The sequence below is a fragment of the Anser cygnoides genome, chromosome 8 (assembly GCF_040182565.1).
Source record: "Anser cygnoides isolate HZ-2024a breed goose chromosome 8, Taihu_goose_T2T_genome, whole genome shotgun sequence".
Classification (NCBI taxonomy): domain Eukaryota; kingdom Metazoa; phylum Chordata; class Aves; order Anseriformes; family Anatidae; genus Anser; species Anser cygnoides.
In genome coordinates this window covers 12,677,139-12,691,766 of record NC_089880.1, presented here as the reverse complement: position 1 = coordinate 12,691,766, position 14,628 = coordinate 12,677,139, and the positions used below count along the sequence as shown (strand labels likewise).

Genomic DNA, 14,628 nt, shown 5'->3' with positions numbered 1-14,628 from the left:
AACCGGACATTAAATGATCATGAATATTCTTTATCTGTTTTTGCAACAAAAATGCTTAAATATGGGCAAGAGTTAAATTTCAGCTGGCTGAACTCTCAAGGAGTTCAAATGCTCTTGTAGTGATTGGGAAGCCAAAGTCAAAATAAATAGTATAGCCATAAAATACTGTGAGGTTTTCAGGAGAAGACATTAGAACAGGAGAACTGTTTGCCAGCATTGGTGACAGTGTGCTATCTATCTCCCTTCCTGTCTTGGCATCAGCAGACATGATGCAGGATGTTACTGGAAGCACAGTGAAAATGGCTTCCATGAGAAGTGGTCTTGTGAAAACGCTTGTTCATATGCATGTTGTGCATATGACCCATACCCGTGATCTTAAGTTTAGAACATTAGCAGTAAAATTAGAGGGACTGTCAGAAAGTACCTTCATTATGTGGGTCGAAGTCTAATCTTTTCAGCTTTCTAGGAGGTACACCCCTGTTGATACCTCCTAGCAGGCATCAGTGCAGTTAAAGATGTATCGGTGTCCAACATCAGACTGGTTTGTGTTCAGTGTGGTTTGCCACAATGGAGCTGGAGCTCCCAACAAGGGCATGAGCGCTCTGTGCATCAGTGCTCGATTTCTCTCTCTCAAAAGTCTCCAAAACAAAGTATTAGCAAATCTGATGGGGGAGCTCCGTTAGCACTTAGGTCCAGGCTATGCTGTTGCTGAAGTTTGTAGATGTTATGCTGTACGTAAGGCAAGCATGCTGGTCACTGAAGAAGCGTTAAAAGCTCATACAGTTACTGACTGTACTACTTGTGGTCCCTCGTGATGCTTTTTGTTCATGTCTCATCTCATTTCTTCCTCTTAGTCAAGAGTTTGTTTTATACCAGGTTTCTGAAAGTGAGAAAAAATAAGCAAAAAAAAAAAAAGCTTAGCCTTTCAGGTCTTCACAGGAGAGTGTGGGGCAGAAAAATTGCATGCTGTGTGCATATTTCTGAGTTAGATACATCTGGGGCTCAAATGTGAGATGTACATCTGCATATGACATCTCAACCTCCATGTGAAAAAAGTGTGATGACTGAACAGAATCTGTATACTAATGGAAGTGATTATTCGTAACGTAGATGTTTTGTTTTCATATTGAACAAAGTACTAATTTTTGAACAATATTTGTATTTTTGCAAGGAAGCAAGTATCTGTATGTTCTAGATACAGATTCCTAGAATAATCTAGGTTGAATCTGGTATCTGCCAAATTTGAGTTACTACCATTTAAAAAAAGCAACTAATTGTTATACTAAGCTTCTTAAATGCAAACGCATGAAGCTCAGTGCAATTTTTATAGGTTTTAATGAGTCTAAGAGAAACAGAAAGAGATGGATGGTAACTATTTCTTTGGTGGTAACTATTCTTTTGGGGCAGACCTTGTATTTTTTTCCTCATTAGTGATTTTTTCCATAGTTTAGATTTTGACTCTTGTTGTTAACTTTTTCTCAACAAAACTGAAATTTAATTACATCTTGAAATACATAAGGGTTGTGTATTGAGGACTGCTTTTGAAGTCCGTTGAAATCAGATTGAGAGTCTTTGGATCAAGTGATCTTTGTTGGGAGACAGTAAGTCCTGTGGCTTTTTTAATTGTTAATTTGCCCAATAGAAAAAAAAAATGTGATGGTTGAAAATGAATTTTGATCTTGGCAGTGTAAAAAGAAAAAGATTACAAAACCAAAATATCATCATTAGTTTTGTTTTTTGTTTTTTTTTTTTTCAGAAGAGTAGCAGTTCTGAATCTTTGAGTGACAAAGGTTCAGCTGAACTAAAGAAGAGCTTTGATGCAGTGGTGTTTGATGTTCTGAAGGTTACACCAGAAGAATATGCCGTAAGTAATTCTTGTTAGTTGGTGTGTAATTTTTTCAATTTTCCCTACCCTTCTCCATTCCTGTATGTTTTGCAACTAATTTCCACCATTCTTGGGTTTCAAAAATGGATCCTGTCCTGTTCTTCATTGTCTATATTCTGGTTAATGTTGTGTAGTCTTTTGGGGCGGTGCTCTCCAGGCATTTTTCACCTTATTGTGTGCAATGTAGACCAAAGATTCCTAAATCTGTACCATACACCTTAATTCTCAGATGTGCATAGTAATTGCAAGGATATACTTGATCTGAACTTGTTTTTTCTTTCTGAAGGTGTTTACTTTAATCCTTTGATGGTTTGTCTATTTATGCTGATTGGTTTAATGAAGATACAGATTTCTGTTTTTTAATACAGCCATTCCTGCATAATACTTAGCCAGTGTCAGACACTGGCAGATGGTACACGCACGTCCCAGCTGAAGTCGGTGACAATTTCTGATGACATTTAGTGGGGCTAGAAAATTTTCACTCTTGTTATTACAGAATAGTCCTGTATTAAAATAAAAAGTGGCATCATAAAAACTGTTTGTAATCTTTGCCAACAGTAGTAGGGAATTCAACAATTTTTTTAAACTTTCCAGAGAAAAACTCTTGTGACTGGCTTGTATATGGACTGTCTGGGTGGTGTTTTGATTATGTTACAGAAGGCCCACATAACATTCAGTTGAGTGTTGCTGTTTCAACTCTTCTCCTGCAAAACAGCATTGGTGGTAGTTCTATTGGACACCTGTTGGCTGTGAGTTAGTATTGTAGGTTCTCAGGATGAATCTCTTACTCCATCACAGTATGGAAATATTTAAGCTCAATAGTAACAAATCAGCACAACTTCGTTGCTTGTAGATGTTCCTACTGGGGATAAACATAGAACATCAAGCCTTCCAGTAATGGTCTCTGGTAGTACGTTGGTTGTAAGACTTTTGTTAAAGGTTATGCATGAACACAAAAAGTCACCTCTCAATCACATCCTTCTTAGCCTTGGATCTTATCAAGGATTCTTGGTGCATTTATTATGATGCTCGCATTCCTCTTCAGGAGGCTGCAAAGCCCAAATCTATACATAGGTGCAGTCATAGACAAAGATGGGTAACTGAATTTCACCTGTTATATACTAAGAAAGTGAATTTATTTCTGGACTGTCCAGCATGCCCCAAACTTTGCTAATTCTTACATCAGCAGAGTGTGTGTTGTTTTTTTTTTTAGGGGTGTGATGGTACAGAATAATCACTTGGATACCATCCAGAGCCAAAACCAGTGGGTGATTCTTACCCTACTTGCAGAGGTTAACAAGACAGATGGTCCCTCTATTTGAGTGATTCAAATATGTTACTAGAAAGACTGTTATCAGGCTCTGCCTGACACTGCATTTATAATTCAAGTCAATGTGTTGTCCTGAGGAGGCTATTGATGTGTGGCAGTATATATCACAAAACATCCCCATTAAATTCATTCTGCTTTTTAAACTATTGATAACAATTTCAGTTCATTATTAATGGCTAAATTGATCTCGGTGAGCTCACTGAGAGTTTAAAGCAACTAGATTATGAAGTGGTACCTGCACACGAAGTTCTTCTTGGATAACTAATGGGATTTAGTCCTGACTGAGGCTCCAGGCATGTGGCTCGGGCCTCCCCTTGCTCCGTTGTCAGTGAATCACCTCCTGCATGGGAGGCTGATCTGGGTGTTTGCCAGCCGTTCAGTTTTATCTTACATTTTCTCTGCATAAAGTAAATCCGAATAGTTAGGGAATTTGGGGCTAGGGACTTTAATTCCACTTGAACTCTGGTGTTCAGGCCAGAATAGCAAGTTCCCCTGAAGGGCTCTGCCTCGTTGCCAGAGGTGGCTGCTGTTGAGGAGCCGAGGAGCTCACATAGTCTGTGTGGAGCTGCTGCCACTGCCTTGGACAAAATGAAAAGGTGCTTTGTTTGGCATCTCCTTTCACAGGCCTCTTGCTCTCTTAAATGATCTCTCCTTTGCAGAAACCTTTAACTTTCATGAGTATTCTAAATATTGCCTGTTATAAATGTTATTCAATTTTAATATTTTTATTAAAATCTGTAATGAAATCCAGCATGTTTACTGTTTTCATATCAGGCCTCAAACTAGGTACAGTTCCACTTACAAATATGAATTTTTTATTTAAACATTTCACATTACGATTATGAACATGTGATTGTAGTTTGGGTTTATGCAACCTGGTGTAGTTTTGCTGTTTTCTCAGTTTCTCCAAAAGAAAACTATATCTTTATTCTCAGCCTTCGAGAGTATTTAATTTCAGGCCTTTTTTGCTGTAAAAGGATCTGAAATATCTTACAGCATTTTAAACAGTTGAGCAAAATTTCTGATAGTCAGTGAACAACCCTTTGGCAAGGTTATAGTTAATTTCTTTTTTATTCATGTTTCTGTATACAGCTATACTTCCTAGTTGATATTGAGTTCCTCAGGCAAGCTTATCTTATTTTTCTTCACTAGCACTTGCTTGTTTGATAGCTGTCTTTTTCTGGTCGTTCTTGTTGAACGTTGTGGAAATAAGTAAATTTGTCAAAAACTTGGGTACCTTGGCAGAAAAACATCTTTGACTCATTACAGTTGTTTGTTTTTTTTATTACCCATTTCCTTATTCTTCATGTTCTTAGTCCTACTGTAATGGAAAAGTGTAAAATCTTCCCCTGGATTTCAGTGCTGATTTGAAGACAACCAGAGTGATGCAGTATGGTCAAGCTCTTCAGGACACCAGCATCAATGACAGTGCAAAACTGTGCTAGTGAGGTTTTCATTGTAACAGTGGGTTTGTACCTCTCAGCTTAGACATGGATACGTTATCAGTTGCTTTTTCAAACTAGAAAAAGCTTCTAGCATAGTGAGAACTTCTGGTAAAACAGATGCAGTGTAGACTACTGACATCAGTGATTTACCAAAGACTGAATTCTGTAACCAGCTGTAGATGAATACTGGTTTCAAAATAATATTTTTTCAAGTGGTGAGCTGAAAATAAGTTATGGATTAAGTACTTCATGTGTAAGAGACAAGATAATGTGAAAAAGCCAGTAAAACGGCAGGAGAAGTAAGTTGCTGAACAAGAGTTAGACAGCTGTCTAGTTAATTGCTAGACTGTTTTGTCTCGTAGGAAAAAAAATTTCAGTGCGCAGATGCCATAAAGGTGAGAGTTAACTGATACAGTCTACGTCAGCATTGGGAAGTCCCATCTTGTATCTGTTGTGTTGTGTTTTGATGAAAGCAGGTAACTGTGTACAGATTGTTACAGTTATGCTGAGGACAGAAGAGCAAAAATCTGAATGGTATTTAGTTTAAAAGATACTGGAAACGGGATTCCTACTGGTGGTTTTAGTGCCACGGTGAGACACAAAGATGCCTTCTCAGCTCTCGGTGTGTTAGGGTTGTTACTTGAAAACTTAATCTGTTCAGTCAGTTGGTGGGTGAGTAAGAGACAAGAGGGACTGGAAAAGCTATTGCTTGCTTACCAAGTCAAAGTAGTCTAACTGTAAATACTGGTGGTTTTATTTTCACATTCTTGCCTTTGGCAGTCACCCACCAGGAGCATTATGCTGAACGTGCAGTTGGTGTGCCATTTTGTGATGGCCTGTTGTTTAGACTCTGAGCAACTTTCACATGTACTCCAACCCTTCCAGGGTTCTTTCTTGAACAGTTACAGCAGTGATTATTGTAATAAACGTGTAATATTGCACTTACACTGTTGTGAGCAACCACGTGTTAGAAGTTCTTTGTAAAGTTGAAGGGCCATGCTGCAGCTGAAACAGGTGAGATCTTCAGGCCTAGCTGCTGCTGTTGGAAACGAATGGATAGTCTGCTATACGTACACAGAAAAAGCAAAGCTCCTGGGAAGATGTATCGAATGCCTGCATGCTTCGTAAGCCTTGGGAAAAAGAATGCTATTCAGTGAGTATAAAGCGGGATATGTTTGTTTTCTGTGAGGGATTCTACAGACAGCTTTCTAGCTGTAACTAATAGGAGTCTGTCTCTAAATACCTGCTTTTAGGCTGATCACTGCTCTCTTCTTTATTAAACAGCTGAAAGCCACAAAGCGACTTGGTGCCAGCATTACCCACTGGTGCCTGGCCCTGCAGATGCAGCCATTCAGCGTGTTTACAGGGTAGGCAGAGCCACAGTGAATGCTGGCCATTTTTTTTGACAGGAGATCTGTGGTTTTGAGCGTCCAGGGCACAATTTGTGGGGGAGGGATATGGTAATGGGGCAGTGGCAGCAGAAAGCAGGGCTGGTGAGACTGAAAGAAAAAAGAAAAATGCTTTGGGAACTTGAGCTCCAAATTAAGATGCTGGCGAACCTCAGGTTGAAGAAATATTTATTTTTTTGCTTTACGGTAAATTCTTACTCCTTAGACTGCTACTGTTTAATTATTTGACTGTTTATTACTTTTTGACTAGCATTTCCATTTTATACTTCAGCTTAGCCACGGCGGTGTAAATATTTGAGGTAGAATTAAGGGAAGCGCAGCTGTATAAATCCATTGCTTTTTTTTCCCCCACCTAGTTATCTAAGAAGGATTCTTTATTCTTCTCCATAGTCTCTGAAAGCGTTACAAAGTAAGTTTGGTTAAGATGTATGTGTATTTCTCCTTCTGATTCCAGCTGAGCTTTGTCAAATGGATGTTGGAAGAAATATTGCTTATTTTGGAAACAATAAGGTCATCTTAAAATTGTGTAGATGAAATGGATTTTTTTCTCAGAGACATTCTTGTGACAGTTATCGAAACACCTATATCTGGAGAAAGAGCATGAGTGTGTGTTTTGTAAATGAATTGTGTAATGCAAGTGCAGAAACAGGTCTCAAGGTGTGTGGGGTCCAACAACTCCTTTTTTGCTACTTCCAACAGAACAAAAATAACTTTAAATTGGCCCAAGGTTCCCCATAGGAGACCTTCCTCTGTCCAACAGGTCCAGCATCTCCTCCACGAGTTCCTGCGCAGCTCCTGGGGCTGGCTGTCAGTGATCCGGCAAGTCTGTCTGCTGCGTCTGCGAGCGGCTTGATAAAGTGATGTACTGGGCCTAGGAGCATTTGCTTTAATAATAATAAAATAAAATCTGCTTGTATGTGTTCCCGTTGGCTTTATTTTACAGAAGAATATTAATAAATAAGTATTTTCCCAAGGAGAGGAAGAAGCAGCGATTTCAGTGTGTGGAAGAACTATTAGTGACAGAAGTTCTGGAGTGGACTTTGTGAGAAAACAAGTAGGGTTTCAGCACAGGAACTCCAATCCCCCAGCGTTCATCTTGGGCAGTAGAATTATTTTACTACAGATGCAGTGCTTAACAGAGGCTTAGCTATTTTTTCAGTGAGGGAAAAGTATTCTGGCAGCCCAGAGAGACAGTGCTAAGCCAAGTTGGAAGGCTTAAATATATTTCCTTCTAAAAATTCAGATTAAGGAGCAATTTATGAAGTGCTGCCTGAACCAACATGGCTTCAAGGAAAATCAGATTATGGCAATGTTCTTCAATAACCGAAATACAGACTTTTTTTTTTCATCTCAGACAGAAACTTAGTTTTTCTTCTCACAATGAGGGTTTCTGTCAAGGAGCTATGGGATGTGCAGTGTCCTTGTGGGGCAGGTACATGACTGGAGAACTTGTAGTACAGTAAGCAGCCTGGTAAAGGAGCTGATGCTTGCAAAGTCTAGGAACTAGAAAAGGGGGATTATAGTCTGGATCAAATGGGAGCTTTTGTACGGAAGCATGGAGAGGAGCTTGATGCAGTGGTGTTAACTGCAACTAGAAGTTCCTAAGTTACGTGGGTTTTGGAAGGAAGGTAGTCGCACATGTTCACAGAAAACCAAGAAGGAATTTTGAGGAATACTTTAAAATTTCATTTCATTGATGTCCATATTTGTCAAAGCAGCAGTGGTTCTTATTCATCTGGATGCAAAGTTTATAGCGTCATATAGTTATAACTTAGAAGAGGGGTAAATCTCTCTATATGGACCTGAAGCTATGTGGTCATTATTTTAGTATATTGAAGTACTTAGTTGTTAACAAGTCCAATATCTCAACACCCAGGAGAGCTAAAATATTTTTAAATTCCGTTGTTGAAGGGTGTCCCCAGGCAAGGTCTTAGCAGTGCATACAAAAACTCCTATGGCTGTGCTAGGGAGGCTGGGGGGACATTATCTTCCCTCTAACAAGCCTATATCAGAATTGCAAGATTCACCGTTTCTTAAAGATGGTTTTCCCTTGTAGGGTTCCTCAAGTGGTTGAGGATCTGGAAGGACAATAATTGTACACTTAAACAGAAACCCCTCTTCTAATCATATTCTAGAATTGTTATCAAGATCTACAGCCAATTTGAGAAAAAAAAAAATATGTTCAGCTCTTTCATTGCCTGAGCAACGAAGAACTACTTTAATATAGATGAAGTCGATAGCCATATCACTTCTGAAAGGGCAGAAAATACTAAGCTGCTGCTTCTGTGTCTAATCAAAATGCTCCTTTAAATCAAGGTCTTGAATTGTGCATGTGACTTTTTAATGCATGCAGCTGAGAGCTCAAACAAAAAAAGAAACCACAAACCAGAGGGGTTATTGTTGGCTTGTTTCATGCAACAAATCGATGTGAACACTTGAAATTTTTAGTTTGAATATTAAACCACTGAACCACATTCAGGAGAGGGAGATATCCAGGAACTTGTATTGGCTGGATTAGGGAACTGAAATGAGAAAAGTCAGTGCATTGTATCGCTTCGCTACAGAAACCAAGTTAGTGGCTTTGTTTATGGGTTTAAATTCCCCATGATTTGGCCATGGTATAATTTTTTTATAAAGAGAGTTGAGCAATGGTATCCAACAAATATCACACATTTATTTTCTAGGCTTTGTCATTTCAAGTGGGCTGATTAGAATGACGGCCTTTCAATTTGCTTTCTTTTTGGCTTAGCAATGAGTAAGCACCTTTAAAAGGGTAAAAATTTAGAGAAATGTTAGACTTCTGAATATGAATGAGTAGATGTTTATTAAAAAAAACAAAACACTTGCTTTGTCAGAGGTTTAAAAAACTCGTGAGTACACTGCTATATTTATGAACTCAAATGGTTTTGTATCCATCAGCTTAGGTGTTCAACTAACAATTGTTTGCTGCTTTGGAGTTGTGAACAATTAAAGTGCTTGAAATCCTTAAGACACTGCAGGCTTTCTAAGGAAAGAACCTCTATACGGGATATTTCTTGAACAAGTGGGAAAGTAAATGCTAGTGTCACTACAGATGGATGTTGCCTTTAGTGAAGGCAATAAAATGTGTAAACCAAATGAGCAAAAAACTCACCCACCCATTCAAAAAAAACAACAAAACACACACACACACACAAAACATAAGTAGGTAAAACATAAGTAGGTGATGCAAGAAGAAAGAAGTTTGGTTTTTTAAACAACAACAACAACAAAGACCCCCCCCCCCCCCCCCCCCCCCGAAGAAAAAAGACCCCAACTCTTGCTGCATCTTTGTTCTCAGACTTGTCTTCTGTATGTTGTGATACTGGTAACAGTCATTTCAAATCTTTTAGTAATGAGCATTAATCTTGAAGTTTGGCCTGTGTAGTTTTATTCATTTTATTTATGCGTGGTGTTAATATACCGTTCTCTATTTAAAGTGCGTGCATGTCTTCTGATGTCAGAGTTGTGGTGCAAAATTAAAATCAGTCTTTTTCATAAATTGCTGATGTTGATCTTCAAGTAATAATTTGTTTAGGAATAAGCATGAAGCAAATAACATTCTGACTTAGCTAAGGCAGTTCAGATTGGTCAAGAACACAATTTTTTCATGGGAAGAAATAAAACATTGGGTTTCAACCATACTCTCTTTTGCTTTTGTGTGAACAATGACTATTAAATTGCCAAGATGCAGCTCTTTGCTTACCCAAGTACAGTGTAACGTATTCCAGAATGACATCTGTAACATGAAGTAGTTTCTAATGCTCTTCTGTGGGTAATGGAAGGCTCTGTCTGTGCCCTTCACCTATGGCAGGGATTGTCAAGCGTGTTGTGGCTTTTGGCAGGGTGTTACTTCTCTTCAAGGGCTCTCGTCCTTTACCTGGTAATCTCCTTGGGTTAGGAGAAGGCAGGATTAAAACCCAGCAGTATGGCCTGTGCCTGCATTAAAATGAAAAAGCAAAGCAAAGTTTATTAACCACATTTGGAATAGTTTGCGTTGTCTGAGCACAATTTCACAAACTTGTCCGCTTCCCTTGCCAGGAATGACTTCTTGCTCTCAGGACTTCTTGTGGTATGCTGAAATTGCCCTTCTTGAAAACTTTTTGTCAAGATTTCTACATTTGTGACCCTGATGATCTTTCGTTTAAAACAAACAACTGAATGCTGAATCAGTCTCCAACTTTAGCACAAGAAGCCATTTTTTCCCCTTCACGAGCAGGTCCCTTGTTAATAAGAGAGGGGCCTGAGTTAGGCTGCTTCTAGTTCGGAAGGCGTTCTTCTGGTTTTAGCAAAAGTTTGTTTGTTTTTACTGTAGTTGCTATGGGTGGAAGGGAGTAGAGAGTTTATGTTGAAGGAAAAGAGTATTTTCCTGTTTTTCTGCTCTGGGTTCAGTTAAATTGATCTGATCTAGTCTCACTTGAACACAAGTTTAGAAAAATGTTGTCTAGGTTTAAAACATAGTTTGGAAGAAGCATCAGCTGACTAAAGTGGAATACAGGAAAGAAAGCATATAAAAATGAAACGTGAAGAGCTTGTTACTTCAGTGCTGTACTGCAAAATAACAGAAGATTGTGTCAGGTTTGTTGGTTACAGAAATTGGGACTGATTTGTACAATTTTGTTTGTGTTTGACAGAGTTTAGACCTAAAAAGAGATGTAAATGTCATCAGATCTGCTGCAAAATACAAATTTCTGGCAAAACCCATCTTCTCATCTCATAAGAGCCAGGTGCATCTCTTAACACCTGCTCTCTTTTAACTACAGCACCCTAGTTAAATTTCTTCTGCAAGGCCGTCTCTATTTGAGAAGCCAACTTGTTCTCCAGTAATGTGATTCAATGGAAGTCAGTTTTGGAGAGTCACAGTGGTCTTAGTGTGCACCGAGTATATAAAAGGAAGAACCACAGTTTTCAAGGAAACAGGGAAAATAGCTAAGCAGCTTGCACCTGACAAAACTGAATAAGGTCTCTGGATTCACTGCTAAAAGGGTATTTTGATATCCAACTTGGATAGCACTGGTGTTTGTGGGCTACCTTACATGTTCTTTGAAAGAGGTGATCTCTTCCTGTTGGGTTTATAGGCAGACAGCAATTCTAAACTGCTTAAAATAAGGCTCTGAATATGTTTAAAATTGCAAAACCTAGTTTTTGTCTCTTTTTGAGAGTGCCGCTTTACCCCTTTGAAAGCTAAACAGACAGTGAAAACAAACTTGCCAATTCTAACTCGGTGGAAGTGCGATAGCTGTGTTTAACTGTTGCTGTGCAACTGAAGGATTACTCAGCTTTGCTATTTAGATGGTTCAAATATGGTCCAAGTATCAACTGCAGATTTTGGGGATGTTTCAATAGAGTTGTGTAATGCCTAGACTGAGAATTCAGAGTCTGAAGAGAAACTGTGCTTGGGTAACTGAAGTTAGGTCCTTATATTCTTGGATAGGTCGTTATACAGCATTTCTAAACTCAAGCTCTGATTTGCATATATAGGTGCTCCTGAGAATAATTTCTCATAATTTATTTTATTAAATGTAAAGTTTGGAGCGCTTTGGTTTTGCAGGATGGCTGTGTGGTGAGAGCCAAAACCTCTTAAACATGCTACTAAATTAAAGTGAAATAACAGCAAAACAATGGAACAAGTACGCTTTTTCTCCGGCAGTGCAGCAACTTAATAGGATGCAAAGTTAATTTTGAACTTAACTTATTATTTCTTATTTCAGGGTCAGATAACACTAATGGATGTCCCTGTATTTAAAGCAATTCAACCAGAGGTGAGTAGTTCACTGGTTTTCTTTTCAAACTTAAATGAAAAAGATTATGCATAAACTCCAGAATTGCGAAGTGTGAGTATGCTCAATAAATATAAACGTTTTTTTGTTTCTATAACTCTTCGGCAGATGGGTTTTATAATACAAAAATATCTGGAACTAGTAGTTTGGGGAATGCTCTATTGGTATTTAAATACGTTCAACCAGTGCTAGAGATGAAGTATCTGCTTTTTAATGTTTGAATGATAAAAATCTTGATTTGACAATTTTGGTCAGAATGTTTTAGGTTCCAGCTCCTCATAGATCCAAGGAAAAACCAAACTAACTAATAAGCTGGGTGGTACACAGTGTGCCCAAATATGTATTTTAATTGTCTGAACTGACATTTTCTGTTACTTTTTCAAAGTATTTAAGAAACTACAATCCTAGCCTCATCACTAAGAAACTGATTGTGTATCTCAGTATATTTTAAGGTCATGATAAGAAGGAGAAAAGAAAAATACTTATTACATGTATTACAACAGAACCAAAAGCAAATAGCAACCCCTCTAAGTACAAACACCACAGTTTGCCCATTACATTGTCATAATGAATGCAGCGGCCTTCCTGTGCTTTTGCCATTTGTTCTGCTTGGAGCACGCATGCACACCTGTCCCAGCTACACAATAAAGAGGTTCAGAGGTGCTGTTTCACTTTCACGGAAGAAGGAAGGGCTTTAATATTTTCTGCAACTTAATGACCTTTGTTCAGTAATAATATACAAAAATGGTAGAAACATTATGTATCAAGGTTAGTGATGCTTTTACAAATAGCTCCATATATCACTTCTATGTTTCAGCTATGCTTTTGGTCCTGAATGTAGTTTAATTTAGCTGGTAATATAGCCATTGTTTTTTTGTTTCCATACCTTGAAATTATGGAGTAGTCATTTGTATGTTTAATGGAGATAATAGCTGTATATGTAGTCTTGATGCTTGGAGGTGATGCACATGTACAGCTTATTCATGAGGTTTTTGTCAGGGCATACTTGGCTTTGATTGTGAGTAGGGGAACAGTGGTAAGTTTACAGGTTGCAGCAACATGCACTGCCGTAACGAAATGTACCCTATGACTCAGGAAAAAGTTGATGAATGTGGGAATGGTTGTCAGCAGTCCTTTCAGACTCTCCAAGTGGCCAGCAGTAGATGCTTAGTGAGACAGTATGAGAAACCATGTATTTATCTATACATTGATATATCCTTCTGGCATCAGAAGCTGGAGACTTGGAGCTGCAAGGTGCATCCACATACCATGCTTAATAGCCTGTGATGGGCATTTCTTCCCTGACTTCTGGCTAATTCCCTTTGAACTCAATTATATGTTCAACCTTCACAATTTACTGTTATTTACAGTGTATAATATGAAAATGTTTCCTTCATGTGAGCTGTTCATGCCATTCTGAATACACCTTGTGCTGTTCTGATCAGTAGATAACTTCCTATTCGCCTTTCCTGTGCCAGGCATCTTTTCATTGCATTGCTGTTGTATCTTTTCTGATCTCCATTTGCAAAAGCAACTCTATTCAGTTTCTTCCTCATATAGGAGAGGAAAAGAATTCATGCCATAGTTCATTGTCCTCTGTTTCTCTGACTGCTTCATATATCTTTGTAAAAAGAAAAATGGCTCTAACTACTGTTTTATTCAAGATGTGTGTGGTCCGTAGATGTACTGGGATAACACATGGGTGATCTGTGCTCTCTATTCTGTTTTTAAATACCTCTGCATTCCTTTCTATTGCAGCCTGGCTTGAATTGATGTTTTCAGAATCTTCACAGTAACTACAATAAATTATGAATTTGTTTATCCTTATTTTGGTCTGATTAACTTTTTCCTATGGACATTGTTTCATACTTTTCAAGGTTTATTTTTATTGTTCATTTTATTGTCCACTTTGTCAGTAGTGTTGGAAGTCTTTGGGCTCATCAGTCACCTTTAGATTATCATAAAGTATTTTACTGGTGGCAGGCTTTTGTCATGTCCCTGTTTGTATGGATCCCTGAAGAATGTCTTGCTTCCAATAGAGACACCTTCCAGAAAAAGTCTTAGTGGTGATTACTGATTGATCATTTGTCTACCCATGGATATATATATTTTTTTAAGGCTTTCTTTTGATTTGTACATGAAAATGTTTTCATGATTTATTCATAATTTAGCTTGCATGTTTTCAGCAAGCTGTCTCTTCCCCCCACCCCCTTAATCTCCACCTTCTTTTTTTCCCCTAAGTCCTTCAAAGAGCTTTCCATTTGATTTCTGGCTTTTTGGGGCATCCTTAGTCTTTTTGATTGGCAGGATATGGTCACCCTGACCTTCTAGTAGGATTTTTTTAAAAAAAAAAGCGCTCATCAAAAACTTTCAAGTTGATTTACCCTTTTATCTAATTGTTTAGAAATACACACAGAATGTATTTAAAAGCTAAGCTTTGCTGCAATGTAGGTTGTGTCGTCTCACCCTCCCCACCCCGAAATGTTGCAGTTCTGGATGCTTTTTTGCAGTGCCTGCCTGTTCTCTAGTTACTGGGCCTCAAAGAACTGGGTATCAAAAAATCAAGCCACCAATTTAAATAGCTAGGACTTTTCCTAATGATCTGCTCTTACAGAAGTTTCTCTGCTTGAGCTTGATGGTAATATTTTCTTCCCATTTCTGCTTCCAGCATTGCACAGAGCAAGCAGTCAGCTGCAGAACAAGCAGAAGGGTGCAAGTGAATTAGATACAGTGGCAGTGATCCAGTACTCCATAACTTGTC

The 14,628-nt window shown here is 38.4% G+C and overlaps 1 protein-coding gene across 9 annotated transcripts in view; it reads left to right on the top strand.

Annotated features, from left to right (window-relative positions):
* Positions 1 to 14,628, top strand: part of RALGPS2 (Ral GEF with PH domain and SH3 binding motif 2) — a 144,460-nt gene that overhangs the window by 49,060 nt on the left and 80,772 nt on the right. For all 9 annotated transcript variants that reach the window (XM_048073382.2, XM_067001492.1, XM_048073386.2 and 6 more), the window contains 2 exons: positions 1,757 to 1,864; positions 11,799 to 11,849. In XM_048073382.2, coding sequence (XP_047929339.1) covers positions 1,757 to 1,864; positions 11,799 to 11,849 — 159 coding nt within the window. The remainder of the gene's footprint in view (positions 1 to 1,756; positions 1,865 to 11,798; positions 11,850 to 14,628) is intronic.